The sequence below is a fragment of the Manis pentadactyla genome, chromosome 7, assembly GCF_030020395.1.
Source record: "Manis pentadactyla isolate mManPen7 chromosome 7, mManPen7.hap1, whole genome shotgun sequence".
Taxonomy (NCBI): domain Eukaryota; kingdom Metazoa; phylum Chordata; class Mammalia; order Pholidota; family Manidae; genus Manis; species Manis pentadactyla.
Window position 1 is genome coordinate 59,296,382 of NC_080025.1, and position 20,643 is coordinate 59,317,024.

Genomic DNA, 20,643 nt, shown 5'->3' on the forward strand with positions numbered 1-20,643 from the left:
GTACAGTAGCCACAAACCACATGGACCTATGGAGCACTTGAAGTATGGCTAGTCTGAGGATCTGAATTTTTAGTTTAACTTAAATTTAAATTTAAGTAGCCACATGTGGCTAGAAGTTAACTGTACTGGAAAACACAGTTCTAGCAGTGTGATCCTGGGCAATATATTTTCGTCTCTCTGTGCCTCCACTTCCTCATTAGTGAAGTGGTTATAACAAGAGCAGAAGCCCACAGGATTTTGTGAGGACCAGATCAGGCAATACACAGAGCATTAGAACAGTACCCAGGACCCAGTGAGCTCTCAGGAAATAATGGTACTGTGGGCAAAAGAAGCTGGCTTTGCAATAACACTGGACCCTTATTCAACCATAAAAACATTAATCTAACATATAAATAAATATAAGGCAATAGAGGCATTTCCAAAAAGTAAGATGAACTCAATAATGTGAAAAGCCAGAAAACAGATAAATGTAATGGAAATCGAGAATAGCATGCCAACTAGTTGACAATTTTAGTTGACTATAAATGTTTCTCTTTAATAAAATAGCAGTTACCATAGCAGCCAGATATCACAAAGTAATTTCAAAATCAAAGTCCACCAGCATCTTCTTAAAAAATCCTTGTAAACAATGTAACTGAGCAATATCATGAAGGGTTCCTTTATATATCTGGCATTACCATACAGAATAATTTATTTCCCAACACTTTTCCCCAGCTTTCAATATCCTTTACTGCACCCAAGATTCTACACACTTTCCTTATTTCTGAGGGTCTATGTGTTTTCTAAAAGCTCACAACAGTGACAAAAGGAAAACAATTATTTTATAAGAGAAAATAATTACAAAATATATCTTATGACACCACTTTATTATTGCCCTGGAAAGCAGCACACTGATGTGGTATTTTGAAGGAGCCTTGAATTAATTTTTTATTATTTTCTATTGTCTTTTTGTTAGCATCCAAATGAAATGTTCTTTCCCCAACTATATGGGGTTTTTTCCCCTTTATAAACGTTCATACTTTTTTTTCAATCTCAGAGAATTTGAATGCCAACCCAAGAGTGCAAAGAAGGGGAAGAGAGGAGGAATAAAAAGGTTATTTGGCTCCCTGATTAGACTTTAGCTGATCAGTTCTGCTCTTGCAACCACTATATAAACGTCTGTCAATGGAACAAGCATGGTAGGAACTGCCCAAGATTACTGCCGCTTTTGTCACATGCCAGTCCCATCTGCTAACACCTTGACTAAACTACTCTGTCCTTTGTCTTTCTCCTCTGTCCTCTAGATCTTCTCCACTTTGCTCAGATTCTCAGATCTTATGGCTGTTACCTTAAAGGCTGAGAACTAAAAGAATTTTTGTAAAATAATCTGCTTAAAAACAAGGTTTTATGCTCAAATATGTCAGTCTTACTTCTGCAACATTTTTATTCTCTGTATTCAGGTAAAAAATTACAAACCATAATACCTACATATCTGATCTTACCAAAACATCTGTTTTTGAGTGCCAAATTTCTCGGGCCAAGGTGAGCTATTTAGAATGTGTCATTACATATTCATATGCACAAGATATTAAAGCAAAATCAAGTTTGGTTTATAGTTCATCATTTTGAAACTTGAAATTATAAAAATAGGCCCTGTTTTCTTAAGCAGAGCTTAAATCATACAGAGTTGGTAAGATTTCTAGTTGTACTGACTCTGTGGGGAGACCACACACAGGGTTGACCTTTTCTCTAAAAAAGAGCTGAGAAATTATCTTGTATCAATTCCTAGGATAAAGATTTGAGTTGTGGCATCAGCTGAACATGTTGGAAGATGAGGCAAACTTACAATAAAAGCATTCCAGGCACCAAATGCACAAGAGTGAATAAAATGCCCACATTCCATGCCCTCAGGAAGCTTCCAGAGACAAAGGCACCAGAGATGCAGTCGCTGACTACTATAGTTCCTGTCTGAGCTTCAAGGATATCATTCTACAGATCCCCAGTCTCCAACCCAAAAAGAAGGCCAAAAGGGCACCCACTTTATGGGGGTTCTACTACTCCTCTGTTCTCCTCTCACTTTCTACAAAGTTCTAGAATGCAAAGGGCTAACCTCATCCAACAAAAAATGGAGTAGCAATGAATTGACAGCTTCAAAATGTATGATTCCTTTTCTAGATTAAAAGGGAAATAGAACATTAAGGTCATGTGGGGTTTTTACAGAACAGCAACCTACTATGTCCTTTACACTTCTTTTAGTCCCTTCCAGAACTGCCTCTCCTGAGTGATGGTGATGACGACAATGATGATGGTGATGCTAATACCTCACATAAATGGTGTCTCCTGTGTTCCAGACGTGAGACAGATTCTGTAGTTATCCTCATTTTACAGATGAGGAAAATGAAGCATACATAGGCTAAGGAACTGCTCTAAGGTCATACAATGACCTTGTAAATGAAACAGCCACCGCATAAACTCAGATGCTCTGGTTTCAGAAGTTTATGCACTTATCTAGTATGATATAGCTGCTTCTGCTTAATAATGCAAAATCCTTTCCAACCCTAAGAAAAAAACAATGGCAAAGAGATCCTTAATATTAAAAAGTGTTTTAGTCTTCATATTTTCCCCAATATGCTTAAAGGCATGCAATATGGAAAGATGAATGAATGAATGAAAGCATAAAAGAAAGACCGAAAACCCAATTACAGTATTTCTGTGATTTAACTTGGTATTTTTATATTAAAACTAAGAGAAATCAAGATTACATGCACATGTCATTGGAAGTGGAGAACTTCACTTCCTTGCTCCTAATATATATTTCCTCTTAGAAAAATATGATGCTAACTCACTATGGGAGATTCATGAGTTTTGAGTAGTAGGTTCAGAAATTGTAATCAGTTTGCATGCATCAATCCACACTTCTCTGATCCTGTCCCCCTTTTAGCAATGGCATAAATTGGTGACGTGGCCTTTGAAGGTTAGAACCCATGTGGCCACAGAACTGAACAAAGTCAACTGAATATTATCCATGGGATTTATATTTGGGCACCATGGCAGATGAGATAACCCAAAAACCCTCCCAAATACAATACCTAAAAATGCAGATAGAAATTCAAAACATTTTCTTAACATTCATGGCTGGGCAATAAGAAAGTAAGAGAAATCCTTAGAGGTAAGAAAAAAGACAACACAAAAATTCCCAGAAGCAACTGAGCCCTAAAGCTTCCATCTTGGTAGCATCAAATGATCATTAGTTACCAAGAGTATCATTTTCATATCATGATACACACAGAAAATGACATTATAACAATAATAATTGCAAGAATATGGGAGGGTATTGGGAGCATCTATATGTAACTTAACAAAAACATTCATTATGTTTACTTAATATAAGAAAAATAGGGCATAAAGTATTAAATATATTGAACATATATTCAATATTAAAAATACTGCATTTGTATCAACCATGCCATTAGAATATTTATAAATATTTTAGCAAGTAATTTGAGCTTTCTTTCATGAACATATTTTTTTTTCATTTTATGTCATGCTTGAGAATTTGCATGCAATTCCTGATCAAAACTTTTAATGATGATCTCTTCAAAAATCTCACTATAAACAGTTTTTCCATAAGTTCACAGCAGCTAAAAATTAATGAGCTTGGTAACCATTTAGGAAGTTAGAAAAGGAAGTCAGAAATAAAAGAAGGGAACAAACCCAAAGAAAACAGAAGAAAGGAAATAAAAAATAAAAGCAAAAATTAATCCTACATAACAGAGGGATGTAATGGAAAAGAACAAGAAACAAAGTTGCTGTTCTTTTAAAAAGATTTAAAAATCTGACAAACTTTTGGTAAAATTTACCTAAAAAAACAACTCATAATGATTATAAGAGTCTTGTATGAACAGCTTTATGCCCATAAATTTGACAATGTAGATGAAATGAACAAATTGTTAGAAAAATATATCTGTACAAGCAAAAGGTGAAATTAAAAACCTGGATGATTCTATACAACTAAAGAAATGTAATCAGTAGTCTAAAAATCTTCCTACAATGAAATATCAGTCTCAAACAGTTTTATAAGAGAATTATATTAAACATTTAAGGAATAGATAATTCCAATTGTACACAAATTTTTTCAAAGAACAGAAAGAGACTTCTCAACAACTTTTATAAATCTTGCATAACCCTGATACCTAGGCAGAAAAAAAAAGGGCAAACCTTACTCATGAAAATACTTTCAAAAAACAGAGGTGGAGTTTCAGATGTATGTGAAAATTGGCTGTTTTTAAAATGCATCATTTCAACTTCAGAAAATATAGTATTATAATTCATCTCAACAATATATATTAATTCAGAAGTCACCTGATCATCTCAATAGGTGCAGAAAATGCATTCAATAAAATTCAACATATATTTACAATCCAAAAATTTATTGATGTTAGGATATAAGAATTTCCTTAGCCTAACAAATGGTATTTACAAGAAAAAAAATCTGTAGCATAAGTCATACTAAACAGTGAAAGATTAAAAAACGTTTCCTTTAAGAACAGAAAAACACAAAAATTAAACAACATGTTACTAAGGAATATGTTCATTCATGATAAAATACAAGGAATGTAGGGTAAAAACAGAAGACTCAGGGAGGTAGCTACCCGTGGATAGATATAATCTGGGAAGGGGGATAGCAGATACACAAATGGTGCAGATACACAAATGGTCATTTAATTCTTCTTCTTTAAACTGTAACACAAACACATGCAGGTACTTACACACAAATGTAAAATATATTGTTCATAACATGTATGCAGATGAACTAAAACAGTGATTCATTCTGCAAACGTTAAAATCAGAATGATGGTTAAGCTAAATAGCATAAGAATGACCACAGAAATTTAAATCACCTTCTTTTTCACTATGTAAGTTCACATGTAAGTCATATTTCTACACTAAACTTAAATCATACTGTAACACATTTGGGGAAAAATTCCAAATGAACTGCGTATGTCACCATGACACTAAGACAGGAAGTGTCACCATGACACTTAGAGAGGAAGTTTCACATTGCATGTGAAACTCATTCAATTTCCTGAATAAATCTGTCACAATTAAAACGTAGTGATTGAGGGACCACCTCTCTCAATCATTAGGATGATGTTTAAGAAACATTTTGTAAAATACCCAATTCTTGGATAGTCCAAAAGGTAGGGAACAGTCCTTCTCAAATGAACTCACGCTGATTGCAGGATGTTTCCCCTGCGTTCTATGCACGTTAAATTCAGCCCCTGAATTCTAAGAAGTAGCACAGCGATGCTGGTGTGTGGTATTGAACTGCAATGTCAGTCCAGTTCCAGATTATTTTGCTTGGCCTGTTCAGGTACAGACACTTTGGTGGGCACTGAGGCCAAAGTGGGGGCATTGAGGCTACTGGGGAGAATTCTGGTGAGAATTCAAAAAATGTGTTTTGAGTATGAGATTGAAAGAAAAGGTTTGATGTTAAGGCAGGAAGTGTGCTTTTTGAAAATTTTCCTCTGAAGAACTTTCTGCACTTCAGGTTCCAAAAGAAATAAAGTGGAAACCAGATTGAGTTCAGTACCATTGACAAAAAAAAAGAAGAACACAATGTGTATGTTCTTCAAGGGGCTTCCAGTGGAGAAAGCTACGGGTGAGTATAGCAGGCACTCATTCTTTCTCTTTTTGCCTTGTGCCTAACGAAACAGAGACTGGAAAGTGAAAGCAGGAGCTGGATGAAATTAGATGCCCGGTTTTTCGTTCTGATCATGGGAAGCATTATCTGCCTATGGCTGTCCACGTTTTGAGTTACTGTAAACATTATTTTTAAGTTGTGAAAACTCTCTAAAGTTTCCCAAGAAATGGAATTTCCAATTCAACTTTTTTTATTTAACCAAAATGCATAGTTCATGACCACCAAGATCAAATGGCTATTTAGAATCCTTAAGTTTTGAATTCCTCAAACTTCTTTTGAATTCTCCAGTAACCTACTATATTGGCAGGTCTCCAGTGAGCTACTAATTCTCCAGTGATGTCCAGGTTATTCCAAAGTGTCCATCTCCAGGCTAAGAAATAATAGCGAAAATGTTCTTTCTGTTGTGGGAGACCATCCCAATGAGTCCTCTAAAAAGCAGACCAATGGAAAGTCACAACAGCTTCTTAGAAGGTCAGGTAAGTTATAGAGAGTAATTTCAAGGCATTTATATTAAAGTAAGAGGCCATAGAAAAATCCATCAGGAGCTGGCTATTTCTTTGCAGGTAAAGGAGCATTCCCTTCTACTGCATGTATTCTGGATGACTCTCTTTTCTTATTCTTTCTCTATCTTCCACCCTCTATCCTCTAAAATATTGTTTTATTATTAGTGTCAGGGGTAAAATGACTCTGGACCTGACCCTATAAAAGGGAAAGTTCTGAGACCTATGAGATGACAGGGCTGGAGCTCCCTCTAGAGCCCATCCTGCAATCAATGGAGGGTCTTCAGTAAAAAAAACTAGGGCTGGGTGGATCCTGGCCCATTTCCCCATCCTAGCTCATCTTGCTGGACAGCCCTTTCCAGCTGATGGTGAGGTCCAGAGAGCAGATCTATTCACTACCATCTACAGGTTGCAGTTGGGAGACTGCCCAGCAGAGCTCAGCATCATCCCTAGAAGCAGACTCTGATAGAGCATGCTTATATAATAAATTCACTTGTCAACATCAACCCTGGATATTCACCGCAAAAGGGATCTTGATGCTATGTAGGGCAGAGAATGTTCATTTGTTCATTATTCAATCCAGTGGTTTGGGTCATAGTCATAGATGACTGATATTCTCATTTTACAATAAACTGATGACTTTAAACCTGAAATGAAAATATTAATAAGAAGAAATGTTAGGTTTTGGGCTTTCTGGCCTTTTTTTAGAAAAGCTAAACAAATACAAGGAACTAACAAGTTAATGAAAAACACAGCAACATAATCTTCATTTGAGCATATCTGACAATCTTAAATCACTACTTGCTTTGCTTAGGACAAAAATAAAGATTCAGATACAATATTGTGATACTTTATTTGTAAAACAGTAGCTACATTTAAAATAGCATAGAAAAAATGTTATTTCTGATTTGTTTCTGTTAAATGATGTTATTAGAGAGCAAAAATACATTATTTTGCTTTTGTGATAATTTGGGTAATACCTAGAAATATTTCTCTATTATTTGAATGTCTAAGTGCTTAGGTTTTAACTTGATCAAAATATTGTCTGGTCCACACTGCTCTCAAAATGGCTTCTTTATTCAACTGTATTCAGTTGAAGTTAGCAAACAGTTCACAATTATCTCCAAAATACATTCTTGTTCCTTTGAGTTACTACTCTAGACAAACAAAATGGGAGAGCTAGACCATGTTAATACAAAAGTAAACTTCTAACTGAACAGGGTGTTTTGTTAGTAAGGTACAAATCCATTTTGGAATCACAATGGCATTTCTGTAACACTACAGTTTCTAAAAGGCTCACAGCCATTATCTTTCTTGATCCTCATAACAAGTTGGGTCCGGCATGCACAGGTTGTGAAATAAAACTGTCCTTTAAATGACTTGAGTTCAACTTTTCTGTCTACTAAATTTTCTGAATACTAACCACTCCTCCAGCCCTGCTGTCTTTAGCAGCAGGAGCAGGAATGACAACAGCAATCATCGATAACATTTATTGAGTGCTCGCTGTTACTAGGTCCAGTTTTAAGTGTTTTGCATGCATTAATTCAATATTCCCATAAACATAGTAGATAGGTGTTTTAATTTTAAAGTCTCACTATATTGAGGAAACCTAACACTGGAGACCTACCTGCGTGTCTAGGATTGTTCCCTATTTGCTTTCTTAGTTTCACCCTATTTTTGATGGTTTCCCTAACACTTACTGTGTTGGTAAATGCAACATTTGGTTAGCAGATGATATATTTTTAACATTCATAATTCACAATATCTTTTTCTGTATCTAGAATACAATTATATTAACCTTAGAAATACAACATCAAGAAAATGAAACGTCAAGAGTAGTTAGATAACTTGCCCAAAGTTATTCAGCCAATAAGTGACCAAGATGGAAGTGTTCTAACCACAGACCCAGGGTCCCTTCCCCACCCCATTGCCTCCTCCAGCTGCCCAAGTCTATTGTTACCTCTTTGGACCCTGGCAATCCTGTCCACCATTGCCACCTTCACCACCGCCTTCAATAAGCAAGTCTAATAAGAACATTTCTGCATTTAATGCAGGGCAGAAATGGATGACACAGAGCCAATAATGCTGACATTTGCCCTTGCCCTATAGGAACTGACAGTCTAAGAATAACAGCAATGGGGTCAGAGGTGTAACCCAGTTCTTTGCAAGCAAACCTCCCAGGCTCTAAGTTAGGAAAATGATAAGGATGGGATGAAAAGTACCTTGTCACACCTAACATGCTTGAAGAGGAAGTCTCGTAAACTGGTAGATAATTATTTTTCCTGGTAATACCAGCTCCTTCCCTTCATGTTGGTAGAGAATGGTGAAAATGCATACAGAAGATTTATACTAAGTAAATGCACATTAAATTGGGAGGCAAAAGAAAGTGGTAGAAATAGCACTGCCCTGGGAATCAGATGTGTTAGTCTCAACTCTACCAAGGTGAAATTCTGGTAAAACTTTCAATTTCTCTCAAACTCAGAGGCAGGATTTTGTAGGGGAGCAGGGAAATCTGAGTTTGGCTTAAACCACTTGCTGGCTCTGTAACCTTGAACAATTATTTAAGCCTCAATTTCTTCATAGGCAAAATGGGTATAATAATACTGATCTTGTGGAGTTGTAAAGGTTAAGTATGCAAAAGAAGGTTTTTACAAGTGTTAGTTGCTTAACCATTATTATTTATCTAGAAAATGAGAAGACTGTTTAAATAACTTTTAATATCCCCCCAACTTCTGAAAGCCTATGTATCTATATCTATTCAGAACTAGGTTAATTACCCTTGTTGAAATGTTTGCTTAGACTGATTGTTGCTCAGTGGTGGACCATGCCATTTTTTAATAGCATGAGTGGCCAATCAAATTACATCTGGAAAAATAATTCTTATTTTCAATCAACCCATAATCTAATTAGGGTACAAAAGCAACAGAAGTTGTTAATGGAAGCAAGAAAATTAAAATGTCTCAGATTGTTTAGGTTAAGTATATTTAACCTAACCACCCTCTGATACAAAATTACCTATGAACTCGTACAAAACTTTAACAATTTTTCAAAAATGAGACAATTATTTTTCTAAATAATTGCTCTATATCATCTTTGCTCTGGAATAGTATCTTTCAAACTTTTTGACTGCAGCCTACAGTAAGCAATACATTATACACTGCAATCTAGTTCACACAAACACATGTAAACATTTTAGAAAATAAAGGTTTCATAAATGAATTGCATTCATATTTTCTATTCTGTTTTAATCAAAATTTCAATGCTGATGATCACTAGATTGATATTATAACCTATCACAGGGTCACTGGCCATAGTTTGTGAAACACTGTGGTAGAGCATTCCCTTCCCTATGAAGGTTTTTTTTTCAAATGCTAACTAGTCTGTACTATACCCTGTCCAGTCAACTGGTTAAATGTGGATATTCAGTTAACTAATATTTGGCATTACACAGATCCACAGTATTACTGGTTATTAATCAACTCAATCTTAGATAAATTAAGTTCATCTAGTTTGTAACTACATATGTCCTTAAAATGCTCTTATATTTATCCTAAATATTCACTGTAAGTTCCCTTTCCCCACTAAAGGTATTATAGAAGAATCAATTTAGCTTCACAACCTGTAACTATATTTCAAAGAGAAACTATAGGAATATATTTATCAAACTTTACAATGATCTTTTCTTTCTTAGGTTGACTTATTTTAATCCTTCTCCATATTTCCATCTGCCACACAGTAAGTTTGATCATCTCTCTGGTTGGATAGCTTGATCCTAGAATCTATTATCATACCTTGGGCACAGGGAGTTCGGAGGGCAGAGCATTTTTCTTTCTTAGTAATTGCGATTTGCACACAGCTTTGCACTGGAAAGCTCTCTGCTTTTTAAGCCATTGATGATATCAAATTCAACAGGCTTTTGATATTATCAAATGCCACAGGCTTTTCAACCTTGAATTTCTTCATGCTTTTTCTATTCATACTTCATTTATTTGTGGTGTCACTCTTCGATGTCCCTGTCATTCTTCACACCTGGATCTATTTGCCTGTTTTTCAAATGCTGAGATGTCTTTGATGATAGATACATTTTCCATTTTGATTTCTGCAACCTCACTCTTGATCTTTATTGAAACCAAAAGAGAGCAGTGCAGAACACCACCTCCCCACAGACTATTTCAGAGTAAACTAAAATTGAGTTCCCCTCAAACTCCTGTCTCCCACTGTTTTCTAACAGCAAAGAATGTGAGCTCCTTGATAAGTTATGCACATCTGTTTCTGAGCTAAGGCCTCTTTTCTGATCTACAACTATTTACCATTTATTTTACCACCTTTCACTACTTTTCCACTAGCTTTTCCTTTGATAAGTCATAATCTCAAATTTTCATGCAATTAGACTAACTTTATTCAGTCTATCATTGAGGTCTTTTCTCCTATTAGGCACACATAGATAATCCCTACCCTGCTTTACACCTGGTTTCGCTAGTCTGGGAAAGAAGTCAGAGTGCAGATATGAGAGACCCACTGTGGCAATTATGCCAGCAATTCTATTTTAGAAAGGTTTGCTTTCTTTTTTTATTCTGCTCAATAGCAATTAGACATGGTTCATATCTCTATTGGTCAAAAAATTATTTATCTTTCTCTTGCAAGCCACTTATTTTTCTGTTCTATTTTAACAGAAGAGTCAAGAAATGTGCTCCTGATTACAGTTAGGACAATTTAAACTAGGGATGGTACCATGACTCTGTGCAGTAGGAACATCATAAGATCATAGTCACAGTTTGAGAGCTGCATGGTATTAACTATATGGACATTTAGGATGCTGGGAGAGGTTGTTTTAGTTTAATTCCTTTTTCAAAATAACCCAATGAGCTTTATGTTTAAATCATCAAGTAATTTACTTACTATTTGCTGTATGAACCAGTCTTTTTCTGTCATTATTAATATCTTCTTGTTATTATCAAGAATAAAGGTCATCTCCTTGGTCTTTCCTCATATCAAATAAAAATTCCAGTTGACTCATTATAAGGAAAAAACTCACATTAATTAAAGCTGGTGCTGACCCCCAAAGTTCAAATATATTATGAAAATTACACTGCAAAACTTTTTCAGTTACCATGCTATTAAGCCCCCAAATTAGAATTCTGGATGCTATTTGCTTCACGCCATTGTGATTTGAAGTTCTCCCTATTTCTCCCCCTATAGTTTATCTCCTCACACCACATGCAGAAGTGCACTGAGCCATATATGCAACTATAACTATATGCTCTGCTTTTTTTTATTTAAAAATTTTCATTTTTAAAGATTTCTAAGGGATATATATAAAATGCAATATACTGGCCTGGCCATCTGGATTCTCTTTACTGGGACAAAGCATCACACCAGACATAAGCACCAATTCCTAATTAATTGTTTTCATGTTAAGTAACTAATACCACATTCTGGTTAAGTATGTATGCACGTATTTATTTATTACTTATAGAAGTACGTAAGCACCTTACCAACATTTTTACCATGGAAAAAAGCTGTTACATGTGCAACCTTGCACGAAGAAAAACAAACAAACAAACAATATGCCTTATGGGTTATATGGGACCTGTTATTTTCCACGTATGTTCATTTAAAGCCTCACTGTTATAAAAACCATGCTTTGACATTTATATTAATATATTTTCCAACATCTCTTCAACTGTCACATTCCTTGTCACATTATATAAGAGCAAAAAATGTTTCTAAATTTTCATTTCTTTCTAAATCACTTTCTTGTAAGTTTGGCTTGGTAAACAGAAAATTCTTATAAGTGGAACATGTTAGAAAATGAAAACTGCTCTCACCAGGAGTACACATTCTTCCCTCTGGGGGAGAGTTCAAAATGCTCTGGCAGAGAAAAAACCCCTCTTTAGGGTCATTCCATAATCTGAATTTAGGATGAATCAGCAGCTTTTGAGGCAAGACCCTGCTTTCTCATGCTCAGCACCAGACAAATGGTAAGAACTGATGATGGTTCTGATGCCAGCAAATTGCAACCTTGTCCCCTCCTCGTTAAACCTGCAGCAGAGCTCTGCACTCACAGCACCACCCATACCGAGCAGGTCTGGCAGGCTCCCCATAGGTCTAGGAAAAGCACATCTGCACTGATGCCCAGAGAGGAGAAGGGAAAGACACATTCTCTTCTGTCTGGACTCTTTCTGAAGGTACATAAGAAACCCAACCTAGAACAATGTCCCCACTCTTAGAAAGAATCATTTGATTCTTGCATAAAATCTCCATTTTGAATAATGTGATTTTTTTTTCATGAGAAACAAAATGGCAAGGGGAAATTTTCTGAATCCTAAGGTATACTTCGATCATATCCCAATTCTGCAATAAAGATCATTGCCTCTGCATCCAGAGAAGCCTCCATTTGGGAGAAAGCTCATCACAAATGAGGCTATCAAGTTATAAGCATTCTCATCTAAGAATTTTGGAAGAGTTCCTCTAGTGCAATTACTGCTGATGCCACAAACCAGTGAGATAGGTGAGCATCATGGCTTTCAAAGAATGTGATAGCCACTTCTCAACATGGCATGTGGGGCATTTTAATTTTACTCTTCTCTCCTTTGATTCTTCACCCCACTAATCATTCCTTCTTTATTTATTCATTGTGATGAAAATGGAAGTTCCTTTGGTCAGGATCCTCACCTGACCCTAAACTACTGGATGATGTAATTAGCCTACTGCTAGGTTAATGCTTCCACACCCATAGGCAATAAGCTATTATTGACTGAGTCACTATATGAACAGCTCTGCCCAGTGCTCTGGGTGGAGGCAGAGACAGAGGTGGATCATGGACCTGCAGGCTGCTGGATGCAGACATAATTCTAGTGTTTGACCTACCTCTGGAAGAATAATGCCAGGTAATTAAACCCTTTTACCTCAAGAACATTCTATTGTCATTTCTTGGTCTCACTGAATCCATAGGGAATTTGCCCAGGGCTGAACAAATTCAGCTTGCCTCAGGCAAGACAACTGGTGTAGTCAGCAGGATTCATTGTAGACTGAAGAAGGGAACAGGCTGCCCTCATGGGAAGGGTGCTTCAGCTGGCTGCCCCTATAGATGGAGAGACATTTAAGTGTCCCCCAGTGGGCATGTGGTCTGAGGTGGCTTGCCTCCTAAAGGACTGGGCCACACTCCAGGACTGAGGGCAAGAGTTGTGGCAAGTCTTAATGGGCCTGTGGTCAGACTAAAACAGTTACAGTATATCATGTGACAGGCCCTTAGCCACTGGCATCCCCAGGAAACGATGAAGCAGATGAATTGGCTCAGGCACACCAGCTAGAAAGAAAGCCTGCCTCTGATGTGGCCCAGTGGTTACATCAACATTTGTTGCACATGGGGCAAAAGACAATGTTGGCTGTAGCCTGTCAGTGGGGCTTGCCTTTGACCTTTGAAAAAGTCAGCGGAGCCTGACAGGAGTGCATTGTATGCTCTAAAAGGGACTTACACAGAGTCCCACAGCAACGTGGGACAATAGCTAAGGGGTTAATACCCCTCATCAAGTGGCAGATAGACTACATTGGACCTCTGCTCTTGTTAGAAGGGTACCAATATGCCTTGACTTGTGTGGAAACAGCTACCAGACTTCTGGTTGCTTTTCCTACACATTGTGCAGACCAGTAGACAATGAAAAGAGGCGTAGAGCATCTCTTTGCAGCCTATGGCCAACTGCAGGTAACTGAGAGTGATCAATGCACCCACTTTACCAGACACACACTACAAGAATGGGTGCAACTATTAGGGATGAAATGGAAGTTTCATGTGCCATACAGTACTACTGTGGTAGGCATGATAGAGAGGTACAATGGTTTGCTATAATCTAGACTGAAGTCAGATACCAATAGTCTTCAGGGATGGTCAGTCTGCTCATGGACAGACTTGAATGAGAAGCCCCAGAAGAGGGCCTTGAGCCCCATAGACATGCTACCACACACTACTGCCTCCCCTGTACAACTGCCAGTACAAACCAAGGAGGAATCATTGAAGCCAAGGTTGATTTTGAAGCCAAGCAATAATATCCTGCTGTCAGTACCAACTTCAATAAACCCTGGAGACACCATTTAGGGGATGTGGTCTTGAATATTTAGAAACATGGACCAGCGATGGCCGGCCCTCCTGGTACCTTGGGGACAAGGGCTGAATGCCAGCCTCCTGGGTATTCCTGGAGTAACAGCAGAGTGGCCCCCAAAGATCACAGTAGTGTACCCTAAACAGCTGGAAGGTAGGAGCATCTTACCAGGGAGTTTTGTTTTTATCATGATGGCCAGTGCATGCACCTCCAGTAGCACTATACATAGACTCCTCAGTAACCCCTACAAAGAGAGGGGTAAAAGTATGGTATACTAGACCTGGACAGGATGCCCTTCCTGCCACAGTCCTATCACAGGACTCTTGCATGCATTTACCTGGTGGGCAAGATTTGCCTATGTTGCTGTCATTAAAACATGTGTACCCTAACAAAAAACTGCTACTCCCTGGGGTGCATGGAGTTCCCTATCAGTACTGCTACTGGCCTCCTGTGGAAAGTGATAATTATGAACTGGGACAGTTTTGAATTGAGCTGGGATAACCTCCTCAGGCTTGAGAATGATTATAATTTTTGTTACCTATATCAAAATTTTTATTGTATCATAATTTTTGTTATTATCTGTATGTCGTTATTATCCTCTGTTACTGTTGTGGAATCTATTACTATGCTCCAGTTTTCTCACACAGGGACCATCATGGAAGATTGAGGGTATGTAGATTGTGAGGCAAGAATCCTGGAGGTGTGGAGTATGGGGAAAAATGGAAGTTCCTATGGGCAGGATCCTCATCTGACCCTAAACTACTTGATGATGTAATTGGCCTACTGCTAGGATAGTACTCCATACCCAATGGCAATAAGCTATTATTGACTGAGTCACCATGTAAACACCTCTGCCCAGTGCTCTGGACAAAGGCAGAGATGGAGGAGACTGCTGGATACATGTGATTCTAGTGCTCAACCTATTGCCGAGTGAATAAAGGCAGGTATAAACCCTTTTACACCAAGAATGTTCCACTGTCATTTCTCGGCTTCACTAAATCCATAATAAACTTGCTGGGGGGCTGAAACCTTCAGGCAAAACGTTCATTAACAAAAATGTATTGAACACCTACTATGTGTTAGACATACACATACTACTGTGTGCCAAGATACAGCAATAATAACACAAGCACATTAACCATACCTGACACTCATCTAGTGCTTGTTTACTGTGCACCAGGCCCTGTTCTCAGACACACATTAGCTCACTTAATGCACCAGTCTCCTGAGAGAAGTATAATTATATGCCCACTTTGTAGATGAACAACTGAACAACAGAGAGATTAATTCTCTGGGTCATACAGTTAGTGAGTGCTGGAGCCAGGGTTCAAACCCACATCCTTTTACTCCAGTGTCTGTGATCTTGGTCACTACATTATATGAAGAAAAACAGATATGGCTTTATGGAACTTTCAGTGTACTGGAGAATACGGATATTAAACAAATAAACATACAAACAGATTTGTAATCTCCAAGGCTGATAAAATACATAGAAAAGAACAAAGTGCCTTGAGATAGGATGATATAACATTGCAAAGGGACTTCTTGCTGGCTAAGAAACACAGTGATTACCTCTGATAACTCTCATCTCACCTAAATTTAAGTTATAAAATTTAGGAAAGCAAGTTGGCCAAAAGGAGCCAGGGAAAACTAAGGTTGGGAAAGTGACTAAATAATTCAGCTCTTAACCCTTGCCATAGAGCAGGGCCATCTTGATGGCCCTTCTTTTTTTGTTGGTATGCTCAGAATGACAAGAGATAAAGGATCTGGTGAATGCAACCCCATTCTCCTATCCTTATCCCTCCTGAATAAGGTTCAGACACCCCTTCCTCACAGATAAAAGCAATTACCTCCTCATCTGTGCCTTTGACCAAGACCATGGTGGATGTCAAAAAAATCCTTAAATTCTATCCTAATGCTTTTGCTTATTAAAAAATAGAAAAGATTTGGCCTATAATGGTTAGCACTTGGGCTTCTGGAAGCAATTCAAGACATGGCTTATAGTCAGTAAAACAAACAAAATAACACCTTTTTGAGACTATGCTATTAATAGACTTGGAAGCAGAATGAAACACTGATTTAAAGAACAAGAATGTGGAAGCAGAGAATCAAGTTCCCAGAGCAACAAAATTCCCTTTCCATTCTGATTTTTAAAAAATCTGGGATTGATTACCCTGCTTGACCAATTGCAAATCTATCTCTTTCTCTTTAGTATTAACAGAAATCATGCAGAAAGAAGAAAAGTCTCTGTAGATTTTGGAAATTTTGCATCTTTGTTATTATTTATCTTATGTATTATTTTTATGTCTTCAATCTTTATATTAGGCACGGTCCTTAAGTATAGGATTACATCCAGAAGTAGTGTGACATATTAGCTCCTAATTGTGTAGTTTCACTCTACTGAGGCTAATAATGATTTAGAGGGGAGAGCGATAAAGAGAGAGCAAGGTGTTCCTTATAGCACCACTAATTATATGCACTTCACACATCTATGTAGAAGAGCAACATCATTTTCGGGTCCAATAAGTTAAATCCTTTTTCTAGTTCATTGTTCAGAATCATAAATTTTGTACTGCCACAAGAAAGTCTCCTACTTCGTCATCTTATTGCATTATTTCATATGGCATTTCATATTCTACCTGGCTCTGCTTTCCAATGTTACTAGGTGAAAATGTTTGAATAATAAAATACACAAATTAATCATTTCACTTCCAGTGAGGGTTAAACAGTCTAATAAGCAAATGGCACATTAAGACTCATCTTTCATAGTTAGCAAATTTACACTTGAGATTAGCTGAAGTACAGTTAAATTATGAAAAAGGCTTAATTTGAAAAGGAATACCAAACTTTAAAACTTACAAAGCATTATGTTAGATTTCTTGTTAGTATCATGAGTCTTTAAAAAACAATGCAGAAAAACCACACTGAAGTGTGACATTCTTCAGAAATACCTTCTATATCCCATTCCTTAAAACTCCATGAATATAACTTTTTCTTAAATGCCGTCATCATAGTAAATTTCTCATTAATATGTCATTAATAAAATTATGCCCTTCTGTGGTTTATCTGGAGATAAAATACCAAATAATTGCAAATAAAGGTTTCAAAAAATACACCTGGAACTTAAGGATTTACACTTCTCTAAAAATGAAGTAAAAAAATCTTTATTAGTACAAAGGCTATCACCACATTTTACACTGACATAGGGGAAACAGGAAAGTATATATGTGTCAAGTTTCTGAAACCACAACATTATACTTCACTACTCCAGAAAATTACTTTTGTGTGCTCTATTCCAGAAAGAGGAAAAAACATTGTAATAGTTGCAGGTTGTAGTAACTTCAGAACTGGTAGTTTTGTCCCAAAGATGGTTTTTTTCTTTAAAAAAAAACAAACTACAGAATCTCATTTAACAAATATCTAGAAAAATGTTGAGAAATCTCCTGCATATTGCTTTTAGACCTTTAAAAAACAATCTAATTTGAATCACCTGTCTAAATAGGTCATTTAACTTAGGAAAAATTAAAATTAGCTGTGCAGGGTCAATTCTTTTTCTAAAACATCTGCATCCTCAATGTCCTACTGTCTTCCTAGTCACACCAGAACCAAGTGTCAAGAACGACTATAATGCATCAATTTATTCCAAATCTCAAAGTTTGTCTGCTCTTGAAATGGACATAAAAGTTAGCATTACATTTAAAAACAGAGTGTGTGGCGGGTGCTTCAAGAAGTTGGGGGTGGCAGGACTGAAGAAAAAGCAGAAAACTCTGACATTTTAGGAGGAGGATGACATGTGGGGGTGGGTCTGCTGGTGCTCCTTTCTTACCCTCCATGTGGACACGTTTACAGTATGTGGCAAATCAAAATCAGCTGAGACACATTCAATACAAAGCAAATACTTCCATACAAGTTCAGTCTTCCACAAGCTTCTCTCATATCAATCTAGCAATATAAGTTCATGTACCTTAATGTGCATGTCCAGGATGTTTAAGGAATTAATCATCCTACAACACTTAATCATCCCTAGTGGCCTCAGGGATCAAATCCCAGGCTTAGGAAACAAAATCTTGAAGGTAACATCTCTAAAGAATGAGAATAAAACAAAACAAAACACAAATCAGAAAATTTGGCTGTCTGAGACATTCCATATTCCTCCACAACCAGATCATTCATAAACTCACAAGGACCCCCAACAATGTTGGAAGAGGGTTTGCCTTTAGAGGGCAGGGCACTCAAGGTGGCTAGCAGAGAGGGCACTGGCCTCATGGGAGGTGGAGGAAGGAGTCTCATCCCCATCTTTTCTGGGTTAAAGTAACTCTCGAAAAAGTGCTTTCATATTCTCCAGCTACCAACAATCTCAACCAGTCAAAGAATGATCATAGATGCTAATGAAACAGGTTTTCCTCTCTGCCTATCTCCCTAAAGCCACTTCCCAAAAATGAGATCTTGAGAGATCTTGATCCCCTGGAGAGCTCTCTCTGTTTAAAGAAGGAATGGAAGGACCTTTGCTCTAACAAGGAAGTAAACTGAAGCCTTGACATTGGGGAATTGCTAAGGAACATTCTAAACTACATTTTTCTTAAAAGGTTGAAACCCAAAACAGAATTAGGATTTATTCATTTCCAGTTGGGTGATAAAATTATTACAACTGCCCGGGACAAAAAGAAACAATTTCACTCCAGTCCTCTCCGCCAACCACCCTCACGCAGCAATGGCACAAACAGTCCTAGAGACAGCCAGGCAGGCTGACTTCTCCTTCCACAACAGCCTCTCCAAATCCGCTCTTCGCCACACGAATCAGTCTCTCCGCAGCCCCTCCACACGCGCTCCGAGGGGCCCGGCTTTCCCTCCTCCTTAGTTGGGAGCGGACTCGGCCCAGCAGCCGCCCTGCCTGCGGCGCACCCCTTTGGGGGGCGTCCCCGCGCTTGGGAGGTTCTCGAAAGCCCGGAGCTGTGGAACCCCGGAGCTCCCGGCCTCCCAAGGCTCCCGTCCCCACGCCCCGCGCCCGAGCCGATTAAGTTGCGGGCGCCCGGCGGCGCGCACAGCCCCCGTCCTCCCGCTCGCGCCCCGAGGTCCCCCGCCTCCGCGGAGGTGAGCGCGCACTCACCGGAGGTGAGCTGCATCCAGGCACAGATCTTGTACACGGTAGCCGTGTTGCAGAAGAAGAAGAGGGTAAAGCAAATGATGCAGGCGATGATGAGCATCATGGAGAGGCCGATGAAGAAGGAGGCGGCTTTGAAGGCGCCCGAGGGCAGCGTGGAGAAGTCCGTGAAGCTGCCCCTGCAAGTCAGCTCCCGGGAGAAGCCGTTGCCGATGCAGTAGTGGAAGAGCCCGAAATAGCCGGCTTGCGGGGTGTCCACGCCGTCGCCGATCCAGTAGGGCTGGATGAAGCACACCACGTTGACGATGGCAAAGCAGATGGTGAAGATGGCCCACAGCACGCCGATGGCCCGCGAGTTCCGCACATAGTTGGTGTGGTACAGCTTGGCAGCCTCCTGAGCCGGGAGCATCGCGGCGGCGGCGGCGGCAGCGACGGCGGCTCCGGGCATTCTCCCCCTCCTCCGCCTCCTCCTCGGCCTCCGCCTCCCCCGCCCCTCCGCGCTCAGGAGACACACTCACCGAGACGCGCGCGCTGCAACTCCCCTGCCTCCGCCTCAGCCCAGCAGCGCCAGTTTCAGAGTCTGCATCCTGGCCCCCGGAAGGAGGGCGGGGGAGCGCCGAGCACCCCTCCGACTCGCCTGGCACTGCCTCCCGGCCCCCCTCCCTGCTGGCCCGGGCCCCAGCCCTCCTCACCGCCCTCCACCCTTCTTCCCACCGCCGCAGCTGCTGCAGCTGAGGGCGGCAAATCCCGCGCGGGGCAGCGAGGCGCGCGAGCGCGGGCGCCCCCCACTCCGCTTCCCGCCATCCGCCTGCTCCCCACCCCCAGCCCAACCCGCGCCGCCGGGCGTCCCGGGGACGCCCCTCAAGCTGCGGCGTGGGCCGGAGAAGCCGGCCTGGAGTTGGGGAGGGAGAATGTAATCGGGGCGTGGGGCGTGGGGCGTGGGGCGGGGAGCACCCTCAGGGATCCCCGAGGCGATCCGAGGACCCCGTTGGTGTAGGGGCCTTGCGGGAGGCTGATTCGGGGAGGCTTGCTGCACCGCACAGAAACGTGCTTTGACCTCTGCATCTTTGTAGAGGCGCGAGAAGCAGCGCTGCCGGTGCAGGTGGGAGCCACCAGGGGAGAGGAGAGGACTGTCCCCAGGAGACTTCCCTGTTAACCACCGAACTGGCCTTGGCCAACTCGTGGGTTGCCAGGTGCTCCACGAGGTGCAGACAGGAGAAGCTGGGCAGGAGCCTGGAAGACAATAATGTAGAAGACGCC

General features: G+C 39.7%; 1 protein-coding gene across 3 annotated transcripts in view; it reads right to left on the reverse strand.

Annotated features, from left to right (window-relative positions):
• The window catches only part of LHFPL3 (LHFPL tetraspan subfamily member 3), a 564,922-nt gene extending 544,762 nt beyond the window's left edge, over window positions 1-20,160 (reverse strand). The window contains exon 1 of one of the 3 annotated variants that reach the window (XM_036892489.2): window positions 19,390-20,160. In XM_036892489.2, the coding sequence (XP_036748384.1) occupies window positions 19,390-19,831 (442 nt within the window). In that variant the 5' untranslated portion in view covers window positions 19,832-20,160. The remainder of the gene's footprint in view (window positions 1-19,389) is intronic. The other 2 variants (XM_036892487.2, XM_036892488.2) reach the window with 2 other exon arrangements.
• Window positions 20,161-20,643: the final 483 nt, after the last annotated feature.